At 38.5% G+C, this 24,924-nt stretch overlaps 1 protein-coding gene across 1 annotated transcript in view; it reads right to left on the bottom strand.

The window, feature by feature from the left end:
• Positions 1-24,684, bottom strand: part of LOC122790669 (serine/threonine-protein kinase Sgk1-like) — a 135,514-nt gene extending 110,830 nt beyond the window's left edge. The window contains exon 1 of the mRNA XM_044058191.1: positions 24,170-24,684. Within this exon, the coding sequence (XP_043914126.1) occupies positions 24,170-24,684 (515 nt within the window). The remainder of the gene's footprint in view (positions 1-24,169) is intronic.
• Positions 24,685-24,924: the final 240 nt, after the last annotated feature.

Genomic DNA, 24,924 nt, shown 5'->3' with positions numbered 1-24,924 from the left:
AAGAAGGTTGTTAGTAAGGAGGTAGTCTGAGACCTGAGAGTGTATGCATCTCTCTATTATTTTGGAGAGTGGAGAGGGAATAGGTATGGGGCGGTAATTGGTTAGTTCTGTGGAGGGGAATTATATGTGATACTTTCCACAGTGTGGGAACATAACTTTCTGACAGAGATCGGTTAATCAAGATGGATACTGGGTAGGCCAGAGCATCAGCTGCAATTTGTAGGTATTCACTTGGGAGGTTGTCTGCTGCTAATTTGGTGGGTTTAAGTTTAGTTAAGAGTTTTTTTATGTTGGAGGTAGGTACAGGAAAAAAAGAGAAGGCAGTGGGGAGATTAGTAGTTGAAGGTGTGGGTTGGAGGGGAGGGGGTTGTGTTGTTTAGCTAGTGATAGTATGGTTTGTGTGAAGTGTGTGTTGAACGAGGTAGCAATATTTTCTGAGGAGTGAGGGATGTTAGGAGGAGGGGTACTGACTTTACCTGGGTGGAGGATGGAGTTTATGGAGGACCAGAATTGTTTGGGGCTGTGTTCGGAGGAGTCTAGGGCAGACTGCTAGTATTGGAATTTGTCCTGTTTAATTAGCTTTTTGACTCTATTGCATAGTTCTAGGAATTTCTGTCTAGTTGAGGGGATCTTGGTTTTGCGGCAGTGCTCCCAGGCTTTATCCCTGTTTTTCATTTCTGACTTAGTGGTTTTCTGTAGCCACAGGGAGGGTTATGCTTTGATTCTGGAAAGTCTTATGGGGGCATGGTAATTAAGGATGCTCAGGAAAGTAGTATTAAAAAATTAAACTACGTCATCAAGACTGAGGTACTTTAGAGGATGCCAGTTACATTCTTTGAGGGATGAGATGAATGTGAGTGGTTTTTTTTACGTATCTGACGGTAGATGACAGGTTTAGCTTGGTATAGGTATTTTTTAGTAGGAATGTTGGGGAGTGATCACTGAGGCTATCTGATAAGCAGCCTGTTATATATGACTGGGGGCTCTTCCTGACTAGTATCCAATCCAGGGTAGTGTGCTTGCTGGAGTTTTTATTTATCCTGGTTGGCGACTGGACTAGTTGGGTGAAGCCATGAAGGTTTACATGATGGGTTGGATGGTTGCCAGAACAGGATTGCCAGTCAATATTGAAATCACCTAAAATGAGTTTCTTGGGGGAGATGGTGGGTAGACCAGCTGAGGAGGTTTTCTAGTGGAGGGATGTTTTGGCCAGGTGGAAAGTAGCATCCAGTTATGTTGATGGTTTTGTTTTGGTTTATTTTGAGGTTGGTATATATTATTTCTTCACTGCCTATTTGTAGAGCTGATGATTTTAAGATCTGGATGTTTAGATGCTGTTTAAATATTATAGCTACACTGCCTCCTTTCTTGTTTAGCCGGTCTACTCTTGGTATGCCATAACCTGTAGGGAGTATTTGTTGACTGGTTATGTGAGGTTTTAACCAGGTTTCTGTCATGATGACTATATCTGGGGAGTACAAGTCTATGGTGGCATGGAGTTCATGGACTTTGTTGGATATACTTCTAATATTTAGGCTTAGTAGAAGGAAGTCATTTGGCTTTCTATTGGCTGTAATATGGAAGAAGTTGTGGTTTCTAGTCTGATTATGAGGATTGGGGTTGGAGATGGTAGGGCCAGGGTTGGGGTGGGCATCTCCACTTAGGGCTAGCTTTGATATGCATGAGGTTATTAGTTTTCTCAGTTTTTGAATGTGTTTGTTTATAAGGGAAACTTTATGATTGTGCTCTTTGGGTAATAGGTATGGTGGGAGGGTTACTATGTTAAGTTGTAGGGATGCTTTATGTTTGAGTAATATAGTTAGTAGAATATGTGAGGGGTGCATAGGGATGGTTCTTGAGTTGGTGGGAGGGGAGCTGAGTGAGGGTGAGACATCAGTGGTGGTGTGAGTAGTAGTACAGTGGTAGTGGTTGAGTGCGGGAATGATAGAGCTTTAGTAGGATGTAAGATATGCAAGGAGAGTGCATGCAGTGAGCATAGGTAAGGTATACTTGTACATGTTAGTTGAGGAGGTGTGATTGTAGTGGGAAAATGGAGGAGGTAGTGTTGGGTTAGCACTGTGGTTGGCTACTGGAAAGATGGGAGGGGTTTAGGAGTGTAATAAAGGTGGGACCACTGGGGGTGGGGGGGAATAGGGGGCAGGGTGGGGAGAGAAGCGGGTAGAGACCCTGTTAGTTGCTCTTATGAGGGGACTGGAAACAATCAGGTAACAGAGTTAATTGATGAATGAACATATGATAGTGACAAGGGAGTTGTAGTTTTAAAAAATGGTGCCTGCCACAGGTAATATTTATTAACTTTGGGATTGTCTTAATTTTTCGATGCACCTCATCTCTAATGCCAAAGAAGGCACATCTAAGGTTACAGGCACCAGCATAACTGTTAGGAGACATGCCTGGATGCACCTATATGATTTTGCAGAACACTTAAGACATTCTTCATCAGTGCCCCTTATGATGGATTGACACTCTTTAGTCCAAAAGCTAAAGAAATGCTATCTCAGCATGAACAATACACCTCACTGCCTGGACATCCACCACTCAAGATGTTTGGGTTCAGAGAATCATAAACAGAGGCTACTCCAGTCCCTACCTATACTCTCCACCATTCTTTATCAAACTTTCTGATGTTTCATCCTCCCAAAGGGAAGCAGCAGCCTTAGAAATAGAAAAGCTGCTGTGAAATTGAGTCATCCAAGAGATCTCACCAGACCAGAAATGAACCAGAGTTTTCTCAAGATTCTTTTTCATAGCAAAAAATTAATGGGGACCTCAAGCCTACATTGTTTGATGTGAAACAAACAAAATTCCAGATGGTCATAGTACAGTCCATGCTCTCATTGCCAAGTGAAGGATGACTTGATGTGCTTGATCGACCTCCAGGATGCATAATACCATATAAAGATGGATGGACAGTCCGGGAGGTTTCTCCACTTCAGGCTTAGGGCTAGTCATTTCCAGTTCAGAGCCCTGCCCTTTGGTCTCACTACAGTCCACCCAGGTGTTCTCCAAGTGCGTGGCCATGGTTGCAGCTCATGTCACACTTCAGAGATTCCAAGTGTTCCTGTACCTGAATTACTGGCTCATAACCACTCCCTCCAGAAATGACAGGGACTTTTTGCTCCACTTTTGCTCAATACTAGGCATTACAGTAATCACAACTAAGTCCAAACTTCACCTTGGCCAGACCTGGGAATTTACTGGAGTGCTTTTGAACTCAAAATTGCAAATTGTCAAACTTCCACAAACCAGAATTTCCACTCTTCACAAGCAAACACCTGCTTTACTGTCATGTCAGAAGCCACCTGTGAAAATGATTCTACAAATCCTAGGCTTGATGCAGGTGGCCATCAACTTGATTCCTCTTGCCAGATATCACAAAAGAGTCTTTCAGTGGACCCTGTCAGTTCAATAGTGAACAAGACATCAGCCCGTGAGTTTTCAGGTCTTGCTCACAAATATATGCAGGTCTCATAGCCAGTGGTGGCTGGAGTCCCCAGTAGTCTCTCAGGTTCATCTCTTTGTACTACCTTCCCTACAAGCCACAGTGACCATGGCTATGTAGGGTGGGGGGCATTTGTTGAGAAAGACAGTACATGGCATGTGGTCCCCCACAGATTCCAATCTTCACATCAGCATCTTGAAGATGTGAGGTTGCAGGCCTTTCAAGATGCTTCCCACTTAGGTGTGATTGTAATCCAGATGGAAATGCTAGTAGTCTGGTATATCAACAAACATGGAGAGGCACAATCCTACTGCTTGTGTCATGAAGCTGTGAGAGTATAGCAATGGGTGAGGTCTACTCACTGCTTTCTGACAGCAATGGACATTCTGGGGAACTCCAGTGTTCTAGTGGACAAGCTGAGCACATCCATCATTCTCCCTCATGAGTGATCCCTCAATCCAACAGTGGCAGATCAGATTTCTGGCTGTTTGGGCCAATGTTGCTGCAATCTTTTTGCTTCCCCCTACAACACCAAGTGCAGTAGGCATTTTGCCCTTATACTCAGTGATGCCCTGATCCACCGCTGGCCCCCAGTCTCCTGTAGGCCTTTCCTGCTACCCCTCTCTCATTAAAATTTTTTGAGAAACTATTGCCCAGAAAGGCCACAGTGATAATCATTGTTCCCTTTTGGCCTTGGCAGGTGTGGTTTCCCTTCCTCTTGTCTCATCAGGATCACCTTCTCTTGCTGCTGGGTCAGCCCCAGCTGTTCTCTCTCATCTGTATGAGTCACCTTACTTTGGCATTCAAATGCACAAAGAGAGCAATTACATTGTCATAGAGTCTTGTAATGTGCTTTTAATTCTGATTGGAAAAGGGAAAGATCTTTTAGAAAAGACAGGAGAGATTCCCACAGTTTGGAACCAAGGACTGATAAAGCATGGTCTTTGCAATGATGCCTAGTTCTGGAGATTTGGAGGAGGTAATCTGAGTGGTTAAGATTTCTAAGGCTGAATCTTGTGCATGCTTGAATAGTCTGGAGGCTAACGGGGAGTAAATATCATTTCTGAAAAGTTTAAGCAGCTGACAAACAAGTAGAAAGTCAGCATGTTGTTTCACAGGTAGCCATTTAGTTTTATAGTGGTTTTCCTGTGGTGTTCATCTTTAGCGGGGAGGAAGTGATGAATCCTGTGTATAACATCTGGGATGGATTGTATGGTGGATACATTTCTTTCAGAGGCTGCACCCATCCGAGGGATGCCATATTTTCAATGAACCTATTGTTTCTGTGCAGGAAATGGCTAGCATTATTAGTTTTTTGCCTGATATGGCCAGTCTGTAATGCCTTCTCCACTGGAGTTCGATAAAAAGCTTGATTGTGGTAGGCAAATCACATGTAAGAATTCCCTTGCCTGTTTTTTTAATTTCTTTACAACTGTGGTAAACAAATTATAACCGATTTCTATTCTGAATGTCTTTGAGCTTGTTGCAGTATAAAAAGTTTAATAATGTTAATAAAATAAGGAAAATGAGAACTTTACACAGACTATCATAAATTATGAATTTACTTGCCAAGTTAAACTGAAATATATAATTGGTTATTGAGCTCCTTAATGTATATTACTGTTTCCAGTGTTATGACCTGCTTATTTTTATATGTGATTAGAAGAGCTTCCGTCTTGCGTTATTACTTGTATTTCTTATTTCCAATCCAGGTTGTTGTAACAAAGACATGAGTGAAAAGGGGCCCTAGTAATCTAGCTGACCAACCTGCTAAGAAAGAAAGTAACTGGAAAAAAAAGAGAAGCTGTGTCAAAAGAAAAGAAAGAACTGTCTGATGCAGGCAGAGAAGAGACACTCAAAACAAAAAATGTACCACTGGGGGTGGGGGAGTGGATCTCCTCAAGTTACAATATTGAATATTTATTGGCTTTCATGACAGGGCTCTTGTACCTCCCATCAAAAGGCTGGAAAGCTCTCATAAGTGTTGATGGTTGTGAAGAAACTGCAAGTCCACAATAATTAAGAAACTCTTTGAGGACTCTAGTCTGTCTTTTTTTTTTTTTTGCAGCAAAGTCTTTTATTAGTAATGTATAATACCAAAAAAACAGGTGGAAAAGTGAACACAGGTCTTTTATCCACTGCTTCATGCAACATCAGCAGTAAACGAGAATAATGAACTGTCTTCTCACTCTTTAAATAAAGGCCTATTCAAGAAAGAAAGATATTTAAAAAATCTTTCAACCTCTAAGTGTTACACATTGTTAAAAACTAACAGCTAGGCCATTATTTCCCTCAAATGACCTTTTCCAGATCAGATTTAGCTGGAGTGCTTGTTTGGCTTGCTCCCTATACTCTGCCTGCATATTGTTGATCTCTGCATTTTATTTTGAATTGAAGTTTTTCATTTAAGATTTGGTTACTTCTTTTTTTTATCTTTTTCTTGTATTACTTTGTTTTGTTTTAAGTTTTCCATTCTGTTGGAGTTTTAAGAGGTCTTAGCTAGGGTCAGTTAGAAAAGTTAGCAAAGAATTTCTTTGCAAACAGTAACATCAGCTAATTAGTGGGAGGAGCTGAGAAATAGCATTCCTCATTTAGCTAGAAATATTTGGTGGCATCTCTGTTTAGCTGGAGTGCTTGCTTGCTGTACTCTGCCTAAATATTGCTGATCTCTGTCTGTATTTTTATTTTTCATAACCACATGCCCAGCTGTTGTATTCTTAACTTTGGTGTTTTTTGAGCTGCCCGCACTACTTTTAATCTGATTTTTGAATCTCTTCCCAGTCCTATCTCCTCAGCTCATTCTACTGGGTATGTGGAGATCAGTTGGGAAGACCAACCCCCTTAGTTTCTTAACCTTGAATTATCTTCTATTTCCTCCCTTCCCACTTAACTTTAAAAATTGCACTTTATTCAGCTGCTTTTACTGTACTTGTCTTTCTTCCTACTTTATTTTGCTTTTGCTGCATGTTCTTAAAAGTGTTCAATTGCATTTATTCTGCTGCATTTATTACTGCTTGTTAGTAGCCCGATTACATTGCAACTGTTATTCTAAGCCTCTTAGTTTTGGTTTGAGTACGTGGGCTTCGGGCCAGTTGTTTTACATTAAGAAGGTTTGTAGTCAACACTTTTTTGGGAGGAGAGGGTAACCTACACCCTTCTAAGCTGGGAATTGCTGGTGAAGGCTTATTGTGCCTGTTATTCTAAGGCTCTTTGTTCTGGTTTAAGCACTTGTGTTCCAGACCAGTTATTTCACACTCTACACTCTTGTGGGAGTATTCTACTGAACTGCTGCTTTTTTTTTTTTTTTTTGCTGTTGTGACTGTGATTTTCTGCACTTTGAATTTCTAGTAATTCTGCATTTTATAGCATTGGCTAAATTCAGGCTTGCTGGATCTAAATTGTCGGGTATCATTTGAGCACTAAAACTAGCCATCTTATATTAAAAAGGCCCCCCCTATGGCAGACATGTGCAGCCAAGAACCCATCTGAGTCGGGGATTGCTGGAGTAAGACTCAGTCTTGGGCTTTCCCTTTGGTTACTTTGTTTAAAATCATTTAACTTCACTTGTATTTAAGTGTCATGTTTGTGCGGATTTGCGGTCAGTTTACTGGCGGTGCTCAGAGATTGCACTGCTGCCCTGCAAGCAACTTAGTTGTGCATTGTGAAGCATTAATGCAGTTTTCTAACCCTAGCCCTCCATAGAATAGCTGCTTCTTGTTAGTCTTACAGCAAAACCTGATCCATCTAGCCCACACCCCACTAGTTACTACAGTACATACGTGCCATAATGGACAGATAATTTCCCACCATTTCTCCAGCAAGCCTGATTGACATGGGCATCCCGAGGCAATGTAGCAATTGCTTCATGTATACTGACAACCAGTTACTTCTAAAACAAACTAATACAACATGTGAGAGATGTATCTATACTATGAATTTGGAATCAATTCTATCACATAACAAACCAGATATCAAACATGTTGTCAGCACACACACTTCACCTCTTGCATATAAGTTCACAACACATAAACCCACATAAGTGGAGGTACTCACTAGAAGCCTACCTAAGGATCAGAGACCTCCCAAGCGCAAGCCTACTGCACACACTGCAGACCAAAAAGAATCCACTACACATAATAATACACACAACAGTATCTCAGCCAATAAGCCCCTAAGGCAAAGTACCTCAAAACCAAATGTCTTGGTCATAGGTGACTCCATAGTGAGACACACAGATGTCCCCCTCACCAGACTGGACAAAGAGAAGGTCAAGGTCAGCTGCCTGTCAGGTGCCAGGATCCATCAGATCATGCAAGCACTCAAGTCTCCCAACAACAAGTACCATTATGACTGTTATAGGAGTGAATGACTGGAGATGTACCTCACTGTACTATATGAAGAGAGACATGACTGAGATCTCAGATTATGTGTCCCAGGCAGGAATGTCCCTAGCCCTAAGCAGCATTCTACCTTCACCCAGGATGATGCCTGAATATAAACAACAAATGGTTGACTCCAACAATTCACTTAGCTTCTGGTGTCAGTCCAGGGGGATTCAGTGTCTGTTGGTCTGGGAAGATATGGTCGACAGACTACACTGCTTTGCCAGAGATGGTCTTCACCTGTCACCTCTTCGCTTTCAGTTACTAGCAAAGGTACTTGCCTCCCCATACTGCCTTTTTCAGGCAATCTGATAACAACAAAATTCCTGATGTAAAAAAATCCACTAGAGACAAACTCAAGGTCATGCTGCTTAATGCTAGGAGTCTAAATCAGAAACTGCACTCACTGGAAGCACTCCTTACCTTGGAAGATGCCGGTGTCTGTGCAGTCACAGAGACATGGTTCAAGGTAGCATAGCACACCCTAGCCATGCAAGACTACAATGCCTTCCACACGTTTAGACCTCATAACAAGCATGAAATAACCAAAGGTGAAGTATCCATTTTCATTAAAGACAAATACACCTCAAGACTAGTCAAACAGTATGACTCCCTAGAGCTACTCCAAGTCCAACTAACTATAGGTAAAACCTCCCTCCATATCATTTTAAGCTATATGTCCCCCAGCATGAATCACGATAGCCACTCTGCCTACCCGGACCTACTTAAGTCACTCATTATACAGCCAAACAACTTGGTCATGGGTAATTTCAACTATCCTTCCATCAACTGTCAGTCATATGTGAGTACAAACACACTCCCCCTAAGGTTCCTGAACATTGTTAATGCAAATGCTCTGGAACAGATAGTCTGTACCCCCACAAGGGCTCGAAGTACTCAGCAACATAGTGGGCGCCTGCACAACCCCCTCTATGTTGCCCTCCCTGGTAAGGTCTGATCATAAATCATTCTTGTTTGAAGTAATGTTCATACCTTCCCCTTCTTTACAGCAAAAATGATGAAAGAATTCTCCAACCAATCTATAGCCTCCTAAGAGATGGCATAAATAGTTTCAAACTCCCTGCTACCACTGTCAACAATGACTCCTATACAGAGGTGTAGGCAAATGCCCTGCATAAACACCTATACAAATCTATTGACTCAACTGTAGCTGAATGGATCAAAACAAGGTCCTCACAAAAAGACAAGCCATTCTGGTAGACATCAAGCAAAAATAGGTTATACAACAAGAGGAAGAAACTAATTTATAAGAACAACAGAGAACTGACTCAGCAGAGGAAGGATACCCTCCACAGTTTGAACAAGCAAATTAGATATCTTATAAAGTTCTCTAAAGCCAATTACTAAGCTAAACTAGCATCCCTAGCTAAGGATAATTACAATGCATTCTTTAGATACATCAGAAATATAAAAGGGAAGGCCCAGCTTTGTGACAAACTAGTATTGGATGATACCACTCATACTGACCCTGAGGACATGGCCAACCTGCTAGCAGACAGATATGGTGCAAATCTCACACCCCCCTGTCCCCACCACATATACCCCACAGCATACTTGTCACCAGTCCTCTGCCTAGTACCTTCAAAGAGCAGGTCACAACCGGAATCTACATGGCCAAAAACACAGCCTCTATGGGGCCGGACAACATCCCAAGCTGCTGCTAAATGGTCTACAACAGGACCTAGTGGAACCACTTGGCACTTTCTTCAACCACAGCCTAAGTACTGGCTTTGTCACAGCAGAGTGAAAAACAGCAACAGTAATTCCCTTGCCTGAAGGGGGTCCATCAACTGACCCTGGGAACTAGAGACCCATAAGCCTAACCTGCAAGGTCATGGAGAGAATCATCATGGACCTTATCAACAAAGACATAGGTGACCTTCAAACTCTTGCCTGACCCAATTTGGCTTAATTAAGGGTAGAGCATGCTCATTAAAACTTGTGGACCTCTTCGAGAATATTCACCAAAGCCCTGGATGAAGACAAAACAGTACATACAGCCCATCTTGACCTACCCAAGGCTTTTGACACGATCCCCAACTCAGGCACCATTGAGAAACTCACCCAGATGGAAGTGGAAACTGGAAGATCCTAAATAACTTTCTATAGAATGCCCACAGAAAATGGAGAACAGAAAAATGTGCCCTCACTTTAGAAGAAAATGAGCTAAGAAAAGAGTTCCTTGATTTAATAGAGATAGACAGACACATTAAGATTAATGAAAAACATATACTGCAGAAGGTTAATAAAACCAAAAAGTTAGAAGTTTTATAAAACAAATGAACACAGTAACTAGGGCTGTCCATAGAGATCCATGCGATATAATAGAAGTAAACAGAATATATTACTGTGCAGCTAAATTAATAACAGATAAAATTCTACCACAAGAACACAGGGTAGTAAGGGAAAGGAAGGGGAGAAATCGAATACTATCACTGAAGTATCAAATAGAGAAAACTATAAAGCAATTAAGGCAAGAACTGTCACTGTTAGAAGAGTATAGAATAGGGAACAGATCAATAAAAATACTCAGAAAGATAGATGTGATAAAAGCAACATGCTGTATTATAACAGATCAGGATTTATCATGCAATATCGCAAATAATAAACTAAAATTATCAGCACATGCAGAACAACTTAGAATATACACAGATAAATATAAAGGAAAAGTACAAAATAAGCAATTTATTGATGACCCAAAAAAGTTTTATAGAGAGCTGGGAAACAAGGTAAAATAATTGAAAGACCACCAAAAAAAAAAAAAAAAAATAGATACATTTTGGAGAAGTATTTATGAAGATCCTGTGGAACATAACAAAGATGCTAAATGGATAGAAGTAGTAAAAGAAAGAATTAGAAGTTCAAATGTACAAGACATGAAATGGGATGAGGTAACAGCCAGAGAGATTGAGATAAAGTTAAGAAAAGCCTCCAAATGGAAAACTCCAGGCCCAGATGAAGTAATTAACTTCTGGCTAAAAGTATCAACATCTTTGCACGAAGATTTAGCAATGAATAAGAACTATTTATATGTGTATTCCAAACAGACACCAGCCTGGCTAACAACAAAAAAAAACAATGCTCCTTCTTAAAAGTGAGCCTGCAAGCTAACCTAAAAATTTTAGACCAATAACTTGCCTTTCCGACAACGTATAACCTATATACTGGAATTCATGCTGACAGAGTTTATAGTCATTTAGAAGAAAACTCAATTATGGCAATAGAACAAAAGGGCAATAAAAGAAAATCATATGGAACAAATGATCATTTGTTGTTAAATAAAGTCACAGTGCAGAACTGCAAACAGGGGACAAATCTAAGTATGGCATAGATTGACTACAAAAATGCATTTGACAGTATCCCACATTCAGGATAAAAGAGTGCTTAAAAATGTATGATACACCCTACACTGATAAACTACATCACAGCGACCATGTATCCGTGGCAAACCACTTTGCAGCTAAGCCATAATAAAGGACAAATTATTATTCCAGGGATAAAAAATCCAAAAGTGGATATTCCAGGGTGACTCTTTGTCACCATTGCTCGTTTGCCTTGCCCTTAACCCATTAAGCTGCCTGCTTAACATATTAGGTTGCGGCTATAATTTAACTCCCAGAAAGCAACAAAGTGTAAAGACTTCTCATCTTCCCTTTGTCGATGATTTAAAGCTGTACAGCTCATCAGATGAGGAACTGAAAGCACAAGTGGTAGTAGCCAACTTTTTCAGATGATATAAGAATGTCATTTGGTCTTGATAAATGTGCAAAAGTAGGAAAGCTGCAGCACCAAGAAAACATCAGTTTGGGACAAGAATGTGATATAAAAGAACTTGAGCAAGAGGGAGCGTATAAATATTTGGGAACTGATGAAGGATCAACAATAAAACATGAACAAATGCGAATAAAACTCAGTAAGGAATAATTTAAAAGGCTTAAATTAATACTAAAGACAGCATGGACATCTAGGAATAAAGTCCAAGCTATAAACCAATTTGCTCTTCCTGTCTTAACTTACAGCTTTGAAGTGATTGATTGGCCCTAAAACATGTTAGACAGGTTAGACTGGAAAACAAGAAGGATGCTCCATGCTCACCAAATGATTTATAAAAATTAGTCTATACCAAGATTATATATTCCCCATTATGAAGGAAGTATGAGCCTCCTTGAAATTGATTACATGTATAGATCTGCAGTCGTGGGACTGCATACATATTTGCTGACCTCACAAAACCCAATTGAAACATGAGGAGAATAAATTTAAGATGATTTCCCTTCTTAGTCTAGCAGAAGCATATCAGCATCAAACAGGAATGGAGATCAAACCAAAGGTGGATAAAAGTCAGGAAGCAACTGAATGTGCCAATAAACAAACAAAAAAAAATATATATATATATATATATAAGGTGAAGGATCAGATGAGATGGCAAGAAATGTGAAAAATACATAAATATAGTTGCACGTATAGAAAACTCCTGGAAAAAAACTCATGTTGATTTGGATCAAACACAGGAATGGTTAAGGAGAGGCAAATTCAAACCAAAAGATGAAAGGTTAATATTGGTGGCCCTAGATAGTTGGCTACGTACAAGTTGGTTTACAAAGTCTGTTGAACATATGGGAGAAGCAGACAAATGTAGGTTTTGTAAAACAGAATTGGAAACAGCTGCACACCTTGTTGGTTCTGATATGAAGGACTGTACACTGAAAGGCATAATAATGTAGCAAGACTGTTGCACTGGGGATTGTGCAAACTGTGACACCAGTGCCCTGGCCCAGCAATTAAGTAAACTTAACCCTCACCACTAACACCAAAGAGGGCATCTCATATATGAGGAAAGGATAACAAATACACACAGTAAAGTGCAATTTCCCTTAAGAGCACACAGAGATCACAGTCAGTCCGGGGCTGGTCGCTTCCTTGCTCTCCAGGTCCCAAATAAGACTCCCCACTGGCACAGCTATAGAGTCCAGATCTCAGCCTAGTGGGTAAGCTAAAACCTCTAGCACCCTCTCTGTCCAACCAGTGCTTCATGTCCCTGCCCAGGTAGCTGACACACACACACACTTTCAGATAAGAGTTTATACAACCACACAGACACTCCTGGAGAAGGCTGCCAGAGTTTATCCAGCTGTGCCCCTTTCTCCCAGACTATACCGTAGTTCCACTTGCCACCACCCACTAATACTCATCAGCTACACAAAGGCCCTTAAAAGGGTGTCCAATGATTACTGTGCAATATTATTATCCAATTGGTAATATAACCCAGGGCTAAAGCTATTAGAGTGGCTTTGTTCAATTTTACCAAAGGAATGCAAGTACTCTTAAGAGCTTAAATTATCTCTACACAAAATAGCCACAGTTAAAAGGTTTTAAAATATTTAATAATAAATAATCAAAACACAAGACAATACTTTCTACTACACAGTGCTACTCAAGAGTTCAGAGATCACACAGAAATACTTAAAATAAATCAGTAATAAAGTTCTGACATCACAGAAAAACAGTCTAATCTTTCTAGTTCCTATTTCTAAAAGAAAACACAAGTCTAAGATAACTTACATATGAGCAAGACAGTGCTGTGAGTTGGATGATCAAGACAAAAAAGCTTAATGCCTTCATTTATTTATTTATTTTCAGTTTGATTACCGGGGAAGTCCACTGGGCCATGGAGTACCCATTTTCAGTGGAGGCCCGGGGAGAAAAGCTCCAAAGGCAGTGCAATCAAGGTTACAAATGCATGAGATAAAATACAACAGAAATGTAAAAACAGTCAGGAAGATGTGAATTGCAAGCATACATAGTAAGAACAGTGCAAACAACATTTGTTTTTTCTTTTTTCTAGGTACTAACATAATCAGCAATATTTACATCCTTACAGCCTTCTGATTCTCTCTGTTTAAATTGCTATTACAGTCCTGATTCCCATTACATCATTTTTTACACTTTCCTTGTGTTCCCAGGCTGACAGAAACGGCATTTACATTCTTTTACACCTAGGCAGAAACCAGAGCAATAAAGGAGATTCCACATGTAAATTCTGGTTATTAACTTTAGCCTTAAAACAATAGGCAGGAAGCCTTCATCTAGCCCGGCCGGAGCCAAATTGTTAACACCAAAGACCGTCATGAAATAATTTCAGTTTCAAAGGACAGACAAGAAATGCTTGACTTAGCTTTCTTTACAGCAGAGAGCAATGCTGCTACATTGTTTTAAGTTCAACATTTCACAGCATATTCTTTCATTTAAGAAAACAAGCCTGTATTTCAACATTTATATTTACAAAAGACAGAATTATGGACCAAATTCTATTTGACTAGGCTGGCAGCCTTCACCCATCTCTACCAGTCTTCATACAAACATTATAATAAAGTAGCTGAAAAACACTGGAAATATAAGCCACAAAGCATCATAGAAAATTATAAAGTGTACATCACATGGGATCACCCATTACCAACAGTTCAAAAGATAGATGCAAGAAAATCAGATACAGTGGTCCACAAAAAGAAGACAAACGTAGCATTGCTCACTGAAATCACTACACCCAGTGACTACAGTATCTTGAGTACAGAGAAGCACAAAGTCATAAAATATCAGGATTTGCAGGCAGAAATGAAGCCAGTGTGGAAGAAAGATACCCAGACAGTTCCAATAGTAGTAGGTGCAACAGGTCTTATAAAAAGAGCCACAATCATATTTAGATAGGTTACCAATACATGTAACTCCATATGAACTGCAGAAGGAGTCATTACTGGGCACATTGTGGAGTGCTGTGGCTAACGTCAAAGATTGAAACAATACTAATTTCATGAACTTTAATCATACTTTGACTTAGGAATGGGGTCCATTCCTGTCATCGTATTAGAAACTCAAAAGATTTGGAGAAATTAAAAACTTGGAATTAACCCATACCTCATAAAAAATACACAAGGAAAGGGACGGGTCACAAATCTGAAGAAGTGCATGTATTTATATGCATGAAAGCGCTCACAAGTAAAAGGATATATTTTCTACTTCGGCTGGCGTGATTTGTGACCCGTCCCTTTCCTTGTGTATTTTTTATCAAGTTTTTGGAGTTATTAACCCATACCTCACTAGATGGGTAGCCAACTGGCTCACCAACAGAACGCATTCAGCCAAAGTTGGGGATTCCACCTGTACCAGCAGACTAGTTACCAGTGGTGTACCACAAGGATCTGTGCTGGGTCCCCAACTGTTTGGAATCTATTTCTCAGAAGTCTAGGTGAAAATAGATGGCCTGTGGCTTACTGAGTTCGCCAATGACTGCAAACTGGGTCCAATCATTTAGTCCCCCAAAAATGCTGACATACCAGAAAAAGGCTGAACATAATAGCCACAGACAAATGATTGGGGCCAAAGCCATGGGCTTAAACTAAACTCAAAAAATGCATCATCATCCATTTCAGCAAAGGGTAATCCCTGTAAATTACAATATTAACATTACCCCCCCCCCCCTTAGCTCAAACCCCGTGGTGAGATATTTGGGAACACATTTTGATAGCAACCTTAATTTCGATTACCATGTATCCACAGTGGTAAGGAAGGCCTTCTATTTTGCACATCTCATAAGTTAGGGCATTGCATCCAGAGCTAAGGATGTTATATCTCTCCTGTAAACCAAATAAAAAAAATTTGAACAGGTAAAAACAAAAAAACACACAGCTGAAGTCCACGGAAATACTTTACTGCATAAAAACACAACAAATGTAAGCGCTTTTGTAGGGCATCAATAACCAAACTTCCTCAGACAATTTTACCCTACAAGTGCTCACCGTTTTATACAAAAGACACACTTCCTTAATTGTTAAATTTGTCTCAGTTGTAAATCACATCATTATAATAAAAACAGCATAGATCATATGCCCCAACACACAAAAAAATACATTAAACTTTCCATATTTTAAATTACCTAATAAAAAATAAAATAATACAATATATGTATGATAATTTATCATATAATAAATATATATATTTTATCTATCCAACACTCTTAATTTCAATTTGCTGGATATAGTAATAGCCTCATTAAGACCTGGGGGGGGGGGTGAATGGGCATTAAGAGAAACCTGCCACCAGGTTTCTCTTTCTTCCAAAAACAACTTCCAGGGACCTCCCCATCACCTCGTTTAACCTGCTGCAAGACCACAAATTTAAATACATGGTCTAGAAATGTCTTGATTTGCCTATACAAGGCATTTCTGTCATCACACCGACGGATCTCATATAGGTGTTTATATATAGGCTGTGCCAGCTTCCTTTGGGTTTTCCCCACATAGAAACTTGAACATTGGGAAAATACAGCTACATATACCACCCCCTGAGTATAGCAACTAAATTTGCCTTTGATGTAAATCTCCCTATTATTTATGCCAATTTTAGATGCAAGTAAAATATGACTACACTGGTGACACATACTACAAAGGTGCCATTCTTCCCTGTGTAAACACGCCCTCAGCTTTCTCCAATATGTCTTTAATATTTTTACCTCTTTTAAAGATAAATTCAGCAGGTTAAACGAGGTGATAGGGGGGGGGGGTCCCTGGAAGTTGTTTTTGGAAGAAAGAGAAACCTGGTTGCAGGTTTCTCTTAATGCCCATTCACCCCCAGGTCTTAATGAGGCTATTACTATATCCAGCAAATTGAAATTAAGAGTGTTGGATAGATGAAAAATATATATTTATTATATGATACATTATCATACATATATTGTATTATATTATTTTATTTTTTATTAGGTAATTTAAAATATGGAAAGTTTAATATATTTTTTGTGTAGTGGGGCATATGATCTATGCTGTTTTTATTATAATGATGTGATTTACAACGGAAAATAATTTAACAATTAAGGGGGTGTATCTTTTGTATAAAACGGTGAGCACTTGTAGGGTAAAATTGTCTGAGGAAGTTTGGTTATTGATGCCTTATGAAAGCGCTTACATTTGTTGTGTTTTTATGCAGTAAAGTATTTCCGTGGACTTCAGCTGTGTGGTATAACTCTCCTGTACTCATCCCTCATCAGACTACTAATAGAGTACAATGCTCCCTTCTGTATGCACCTCACCAGACAGCTGCAGCAGCTGGAGAGACCTCAGAGGTTTCTCACAGAGAAAATTCACGGTCTTCAAAAAAAGACCTACATGGACAGATTGAAGGCCCTGTCTCTGTACTCTTTATCTTATAGGCTGATGACAGATGACTTGCGCCTGACCTACAGAGCAGTCTTGGACCCTGCCCTAATGGAAATGCTGCACATCCACAAGTCAAATGGGACAAGATTCACTCACTCTAGGGATCTTAACCTAGCCTGCAACATTAACAGGACATGCTGGAGAGACAGATACGTCTCCCAAAGATTGTCAGTCCTCTGGAACAAACTCCCAATTCAATTAGAACAGAGCTCCTCAATGATCCTATTTAAGCGTAACTTAGACAACTGAATGTGAGATCATAAACTTACCCTGGGGGTGTCACCTATACCCTTCTTGGATAAGGGCAGTCTGTGCGGATCATAGACTCATGCTGCAAATATAGACCACACAACTTGGTCAATAAGGGAACAACAGTATAACATGGCTAGGCTTATAAAGGCACTAGGGCCAGTAGCCTAGTAACCTCCTATTTTCCACTGTATCTGATCTGACTCTGCAAATACACTAGGGTTGGCATAGTGGTTAAGATGTTTACTTCACAAACACAAGGTGCAGGGTTTGATTCTTATCCAATAGATCTGGTGTAATAGTTAAGATCTTCAGCAGACAGACAGGACCCAATTTGATTCTGACATCAGGTTTTTAGCTAGGGTTAAACTGGCCCTTCAGGACAGTTAGCATGGTATTCACCTATGAACAAGACTAGGTGGCTATTATGTTCAGCCTTGAAGGATGTTTCTTTTTTTCCATTAATGTGCAACCATTAAGTTAGTATATTTACGTAGGAGAACATGATGAAGATTATAAAAGGAAATATATATATATATATATATATATATATATATATATATATATATATAACAAACATGAATACTACTGTAAAATATGAAATCCCAACTAGAAATACAGTGAAAGCAGAATAATGCAGTAGGGCTACTGGACTGTAACTCCTTTAGTGCAGGATCAGCACAGTTCACTTTAGTGATTTTTCTTGCATGACCTCTCGAATACATTCTCCAATATTAGGGCTCACTTACAACAAAAGCTTACCATTAAAGACGTCTTTTTTAATATATAATATTTTTATAATTACAAGAATAAAGAAAAATCTCAACTTTTCTGCAAGTCACATAGATTCTACATGTTATGTTTTATTTTTTTCAAAAGGCTAGCCAGTCACATGCTGAATCTTCTCACGTTACTGAACTTTAAATTCATACTTTGGATGTACTCAGTGTTCTGAAGTTAACTGTTAATAATTACAATGTTTCAGTTACTGCACTCACAATCTTAATTAATCTCAAGCATGTTTTGTAATTTTAGTGTTCCACACATTTTACTGTGAGCTGTGTGATACCACCCCTCTGGGCCAGTAATCAAGGAGACTTAATCCTCACCATTGACACTGGAGAGGGACATTCACTTGGAATAAAAATAGATACGCAGAGTATTTCCAGATGCAGCTCTGTACATCAAGCACAATTTCCCTTAAGAGCACACAGGGAACACACACATTCCGAGGTCGGGGTTTCTCTCTCTCTCTCTCCAGGTCCCCAGTAAGACTCCCCACTGGCACAGCTGTAGAGTTGAATCCTCAGCAGAGTGTCCAAGCCAAGTCCTCCAACACCCTGGCGCAGATTTACTAGCTATGCCCCCCTTCTGCCCAGACTATAAGATAGTTACACTGCCACCAGACACTCCAAAGCCAGCTGCTCTAAGGCTCTTACAAAGGTACCCAATTTTACTGAGTAAAATTAATATTAATGCAAATGATAGTGTTTGACTAATGCAGTAAAGATTTCAGCGGTGGCCATGAATCAAGGAGACTTAATCCTCACCATTGACACTGGAGAGGGACATTCACTTGGAACAAAAATAGATACGCAGAGTATTTCGAGATGCAGCTCTGTACATCAAGCACAATTTCCCTTAAGAGCACACAGGGAACACACACATTCCGAGGTCTGGGTTTCTCTCTCTCTCTCTCCAGGTCCCCAGTAAGACTCCCCACTGGCACAGCTGTAGAGTTGAATCCTCAGCCGAGTGTCCAAGCCAAGTCCTCCAACACCCTGGCGCAGATTTACTAGCTATGCCCCCTTCTGCCCAGACTATAAGATAGTTACACTGCCACCAGACACTCCAAAGCCAGCTGCTCTAAGGCTCTTACAAGGGTACCCAATTTTACTGAGTAAAATTAATATTAATGCAAATGACAGTGTTTGACTAATGCAGTAAGGATTTCAGGGGTGGCCACAGAATCATCAAATAGATACAAGTACTCTCAAAGGTTAAAATATTCTCTAAAGGACCAGCCACAGTGAAAAGTTTAAATATATTTAATGATAAATATTAAAAGAACATGAAAATACTAAATATCTATTTACAATAAACACCAGCGTTTCAACCACAGGAAATATTAAAATAGCACAGATGAATACATTCACACAGATACAGAAAAAAACAGCACTTAACTAAGCTCACTACATTTTCCTGACTGATCTAAAGAATTACTATTCCCTGGTCATTTACTAGAGCAGAGCAAGATGAAGTGGGTGAGGGGTCCTTCTTTGTCAGGTTCCAAAAGCAGACTGCCCCGAGACTTCAGTCTCATCTAGTATTAAAACATCATTTTCTCATGGATTGCAGAATGACATCGCACACATCTGGTCATCTGACTTTAGGTTCCAATACCTGTATTCCTAGCAAATGAACCAGAATTTTGCATATATGTGTCAATAATACATACACACAGAGCTTTGCTAAGATCTGCTGCAGCTTCTGTAAGTCATAAAACAACAAAACACTTCCACTCTTCCTACAGGAGCTAATAAAGCATTCTCTGGCACAGACATTTCATCTCTGGCTGCAATCAGAATTGTAAGATACACTCTTTTATGGCCTAAATTTAGAAATTTAATTTCACACTATTCTTCAAAGTTAGCTGAAGCTGAGTTTAACCTCTTCTCTTCCAATATACTCTGCTACAATATTAATGTCAGTAGTTATAATACAGTCTGACATACAAGTGTATTTCTTTTTCTGTCCAGCAGGACATACTGTTGGTGCATTTTTAACACAATCAGCTTTACAAATACAATTTTTCAACACAAGCATCTGGACAAATCAGTTTGATATACAAATGACATAATTCTTTACAAAACTCCAGCTAGCTATACTGGCATATTACACATCCATTGCCCTACTTCTCCTCCTGGCATAGCTGACAATACCTCACATTGTCACAAGCTGCATTCTATGACTGCCTTAACAAAGATGGTACTAAATACTCCACAGTGCTTTATTGTATCCTAGACTCTTTACACTTCATTTGCTATCTTATGCAGTTTGTATACAAAATGAACATTTGCGACTAGCATAACAGAAAACAATATAAACCATTACTCCTAAGGCTTGTACAATTACACTGTGGAGGAGTAAGTAATGCTGCAGCATCACAGTAAGAGGTTTTTCAGTATGATTTACAGCAGGGATGATTTCTTTGCAGCGGCTGCATGTTCTCCCTGTGTCCATGTAGGTGTTCACACAGTACTGCGCTTTTCTCCTATCTCCTATTGATATTCATTGGTCTGTCTGTCTTTCTTATTGTGTGTGTGTGTGTGTGTGTGTGTGTGTGTGTGTGTGTGTGTGTGTGTGTGTGTGTGTGTATACTGACAAGAATAATTTTCAAAGCACCTTGCACCGGTTGGCTACCAGGATAATCTCCAGTACCCCCACAACCATGTAAAGGATAAAACAAGTCAGTGGAAAATGGATGAAAGGATACCTTGTACAAAATAAACCAGTCCATCGCTTTCCTCAATATGTTTATAACATCAGTGGCACACAGCATATGATTTCTTTTAGTTTTCATCTTATCCTCCAGAACTGTTGTTTTATTCAGGTACAGTTTTATATTTAAAGTCATGCAGTAGTCTCCTTTTTAGTTTCCTAGTTCTGAAAGTTTCACTCAAAAGGTTTTTACATTTTTTTTAATACACAGCACCAAACAGGAAAACAAAACCAAACCTTAATACACTTTAATTCTTTGAAACAAAACATATACAGTAACTAGTATACATCAGTCCTTGGCTTGACAGACAAATACAAATATTCTGATTTATGAGCTCTTAAATAACTCAACACATTTTTCTTGAACAACATGACAGCACATCACTTCTTATTCAGCTTTTGTCATGACCATTTTTAAGCTTCCTGTTACTTAGTGATAAAAACACATGCCTAGGCTTAGTTGGCTTAGTTATACATTGAGATGTCACAATTATAGAAACTATTTAAATGCCCACTAGATGTCTGTTTTGTTCTTTTTTTGTTAAAGGTCAATAACAGGAGTAAAATCAACTCTTGCTTTAATCCCCTGGGATGTAGTTCTAGCTATTTAGGCATGCAGTCAAAGAGACCATTAAGGAGTCTAGATGCCCCAGAACACTGTCTGGTTAAGTGACTTGCTCAGTCACTATAAGCAAATAAATGCTGAGGGAATCAAACCCTGCTTCATGTGAAGTACCTTGTTAACTGAGAATTAAAGCTGACAGATATTTAGCTTTTATGCTTGATCTAATGAACCACAACAGAAGAAACTCACTTTAATACCTACCAAATGACTCTGTTTTTTAAATCAGTATTCTTCTTTTTGGGAAGACAACTTCATCAACCTCATGCCGATTTAGAGATGCCAGTTACCTCAATGTTGTTTTCTGACATTGTTTTATTTAAATATTAGAGGACTTGATTAACAAACATAACTATTTTATACATATCTATAGTTGTTTTAACACCTGAATACAGTTTACAGACCTTAAGGACTCTGGTCATAATAATGGTATATTAATATAATAATAACTTCATAATTTCAGAGCTCCATTGTAATAATAATAATAACTTTACATGCTTAAGTCTCTGAGACAGCTGCAGTAATGTGTTCATGATGTATATATATGAATTCCTTCTAAGCATAGCCAAACCAAACAAGAGAGCAGGACAATGCCTGTACTCCTACAACATAGCCAAACTTTGGAATACCCTCCCTTCTTCCATTACCCAACTAGACTCCCTGAAGTCGTTTAAAACTGCACTAAAAACTCACTTTTTACATAATCCTAGCTGTACATGTAGAATAAAATGTAAATCCCCTTAATCCCATAACTTATTTCAAATATATCGTTTCCCTTCTAATACCTTCCTATTTTCAACTCCTTTGACTTAAAAGTTATTATTGAACATTACTATTTGCTTTTCTCTGTAATACAACTTACCTGCGACAGCCTGCATGTATAGTAACATGGATAACATATGCTTTGCAATTATGTTGTTCTGTAATAGTAGTTTGTCTTAACTATGTAAGCTTTCTCCCAGATTTGTACTTATAATGTATTGCTTTTGTTGTTTGTATAAATATAATATGAAGTTTTTGTGTTTATATAAATATGCAGCTTTTCTCCCCGGGCCTCCACTGAAAATGGATTTGTTTACCCAGTGGACTTTCCCAGTCAACAAATGCCAGTGTGTGTGTGTGTGTGTGTGTGTGTGTGTGCGCATTTTTTTTAAAATTTATTTTAACATTTGTTGACCGGGAAAGTCCGACTAGGACAGAGCCTATTTTCAGTGGAGGCCTGGGTAGAAACATTCCAGACACGTTTTTGGAATGTGGGAGGAAACTAGTGGAAACCCACACAAACACAAGAAGGACAAGCAGACTCTGCACAGAAGGACCCCAGCCAAGAATCGAAAAGGAGAACCTCTTGCTGTGAGGTGACAACGTCAGCCACTGCACCACTGCACTGCTTATAGATATATAGATATATATATATATATATATATATATATATATAGATAGATAGATATATATATATATATGAGACCATTCATCCAGGTAGCTATCTAGCTTTATTTAGCCACAACATACGAAGTATAACAGTCAGAAAAATACACACCACAACAGCCATATTCCACCAGTAAAAAACTTCTTTTAATATTCAACGATCTGGTACCTCGGCAGTTCGCCTTCAAGGATCACAATTACTTCATTCTGAACAAAATCTTTATATACCAATTATTCAATTAATTAATTTGTGATGATTCATTTACTAAAAATCAATTCAAGTTAAAGTGACCTCAACATCAAAGAATACTTAGTCATATATATACATCATTATAAAGAGTGAATTCAACAATATATCAGGTAGCAAATTCATATACAAACCAACACTAGTATCAGTAAACTCATAAATCAGATACATATAATATAGCAATTAAATATAATATAATGAATCCTATTGTTATACATAAAACATATTAGAAAATACTTCTAACATAATTTATGACAAAAAATATTATTAAATATTATAAATAAATGTATATATACATATATATATATATATATATATATATATATATATATATATATATATATCTATATATATGTTTTTCATATGCCTAATTCCTGATTCAAACCATATGGTTTTAAAGTGTTGAATTTCAATATCATTCTAGTTTCCAATTCTAACAGTTTGCCTATGAGATCATCACCCCTAAAAATTTAAGGTTTTCCTAATATGCTAAATTTTAAACTGTCACCACAACCACCATGAATGTCAATAAAATGTTTTATCACTGGACTTAATGGATTCGAATTTCTTATATCCTTTAGATGTTCCAGAATCCTAATTCTTACCATCCTTTTAGTTTGTCCTATGTACCAAATATCGGTACAGGAACAACCCAATATAAATACTACACTAGTTGACTTGCAGTTGAAAAATTGCTTGGATATATGTCTTCTATTATTAATATGTTCCACATTGATAACCCTATTACACACACTGCACGAACCACATGCAAACGTGCCTACTCTGGTGGAAATAATTCTGTCATGATGCACTAAGTTGTTATTTAAAATTTCTTTTAAATTTTTTCCCCTTTTAAATGAAAAAATAACATTATTTGGGAATAGCTCACCTATAGTGTCATCCTGACAAATTAGATACCAAAATTTCCTAAACAGTGAAATCATTCTTTTGGAAAAGGGGGTAAATTTAGTTACAAAAAACATTTTCTCAACATTATTTTTCATGTTAACCAAATGTTTTGTATGTCCCACCACATTAGGTACTAACAAGTTCTCATCAGTTCTACCATCTCGACACCACAGTAGATGGTCATAGTCATACCCCCTTTCCAGTAATCTCAAAAGTACTGAATTTAACTCCTTATCCATCTCCTCATGCATACTAGTATGATCCCGAATTCTTTTGAACTCACCTTGTGGTAAAGCATTTATTAGATGTGGGGGGTGCATGCTGGTAGCATGTAAAAACATATTTACTGATGTTTGTTTTCTATATGGTCTAAATTGAATTTTATTTTCTTTTTCAAATAAAGTCAAATCAAGAAAATTGATTTCACTTCTATTGACCTCATATGAAAACTGTAACTTATGTTCATTGTTGTTCAACATCTCAAAACAATCCAAAAATTCAGATATATCCCCCTTACAGATGAAAATTAAATCATCTATAAATCGCTTATACAAAACCACATTTTTCTTAAAAAAGTCAGTTGAGTAAATAAATTTTCTTTCAAAGGAATCCATATAAATGATGGCATACGATGGTGCATAAGCTGCACCCATCGCAGTGCCCTTGATTTGCAAGAAATATTCAGTGTTAAAACGAAAGTAACTATGTGTCAAGCAGAATTCCAACAGATAAATCAAAAAACTGGTTCTAGGTCCCTCACTTAGCATATTACACACCGACTCAAGCCCCCATTGTTTATCAATGTTAGTATATAGAGATTTTACATCAATAGTGACCCAATAATAATCATAACTCCATACTATATCAGAAACACAATGAATTAATTCCTGTGT

The sequence above is a fragment of the Protopterus annectens genome, chromosome 16.part0 (genome assembly GCF_019279795.1).
Source record: "Protopterus annectens isolate FY-2018-M chromosome 16.part0, PAN1.0, whole genome shotgun sequence".
Taxonomy (NCBI): domain Eukaryota; kingdom Metazoa; phylum Chordata; order Ceratodontiformes; family Protopteridae; genus Protopterus; species Protopterus annectens.
The sequence above is the reverse complement of the archived record's forward strand: the minus strand, read 5'-3'. Positions and strand labels throughout refer to the sequence as shown.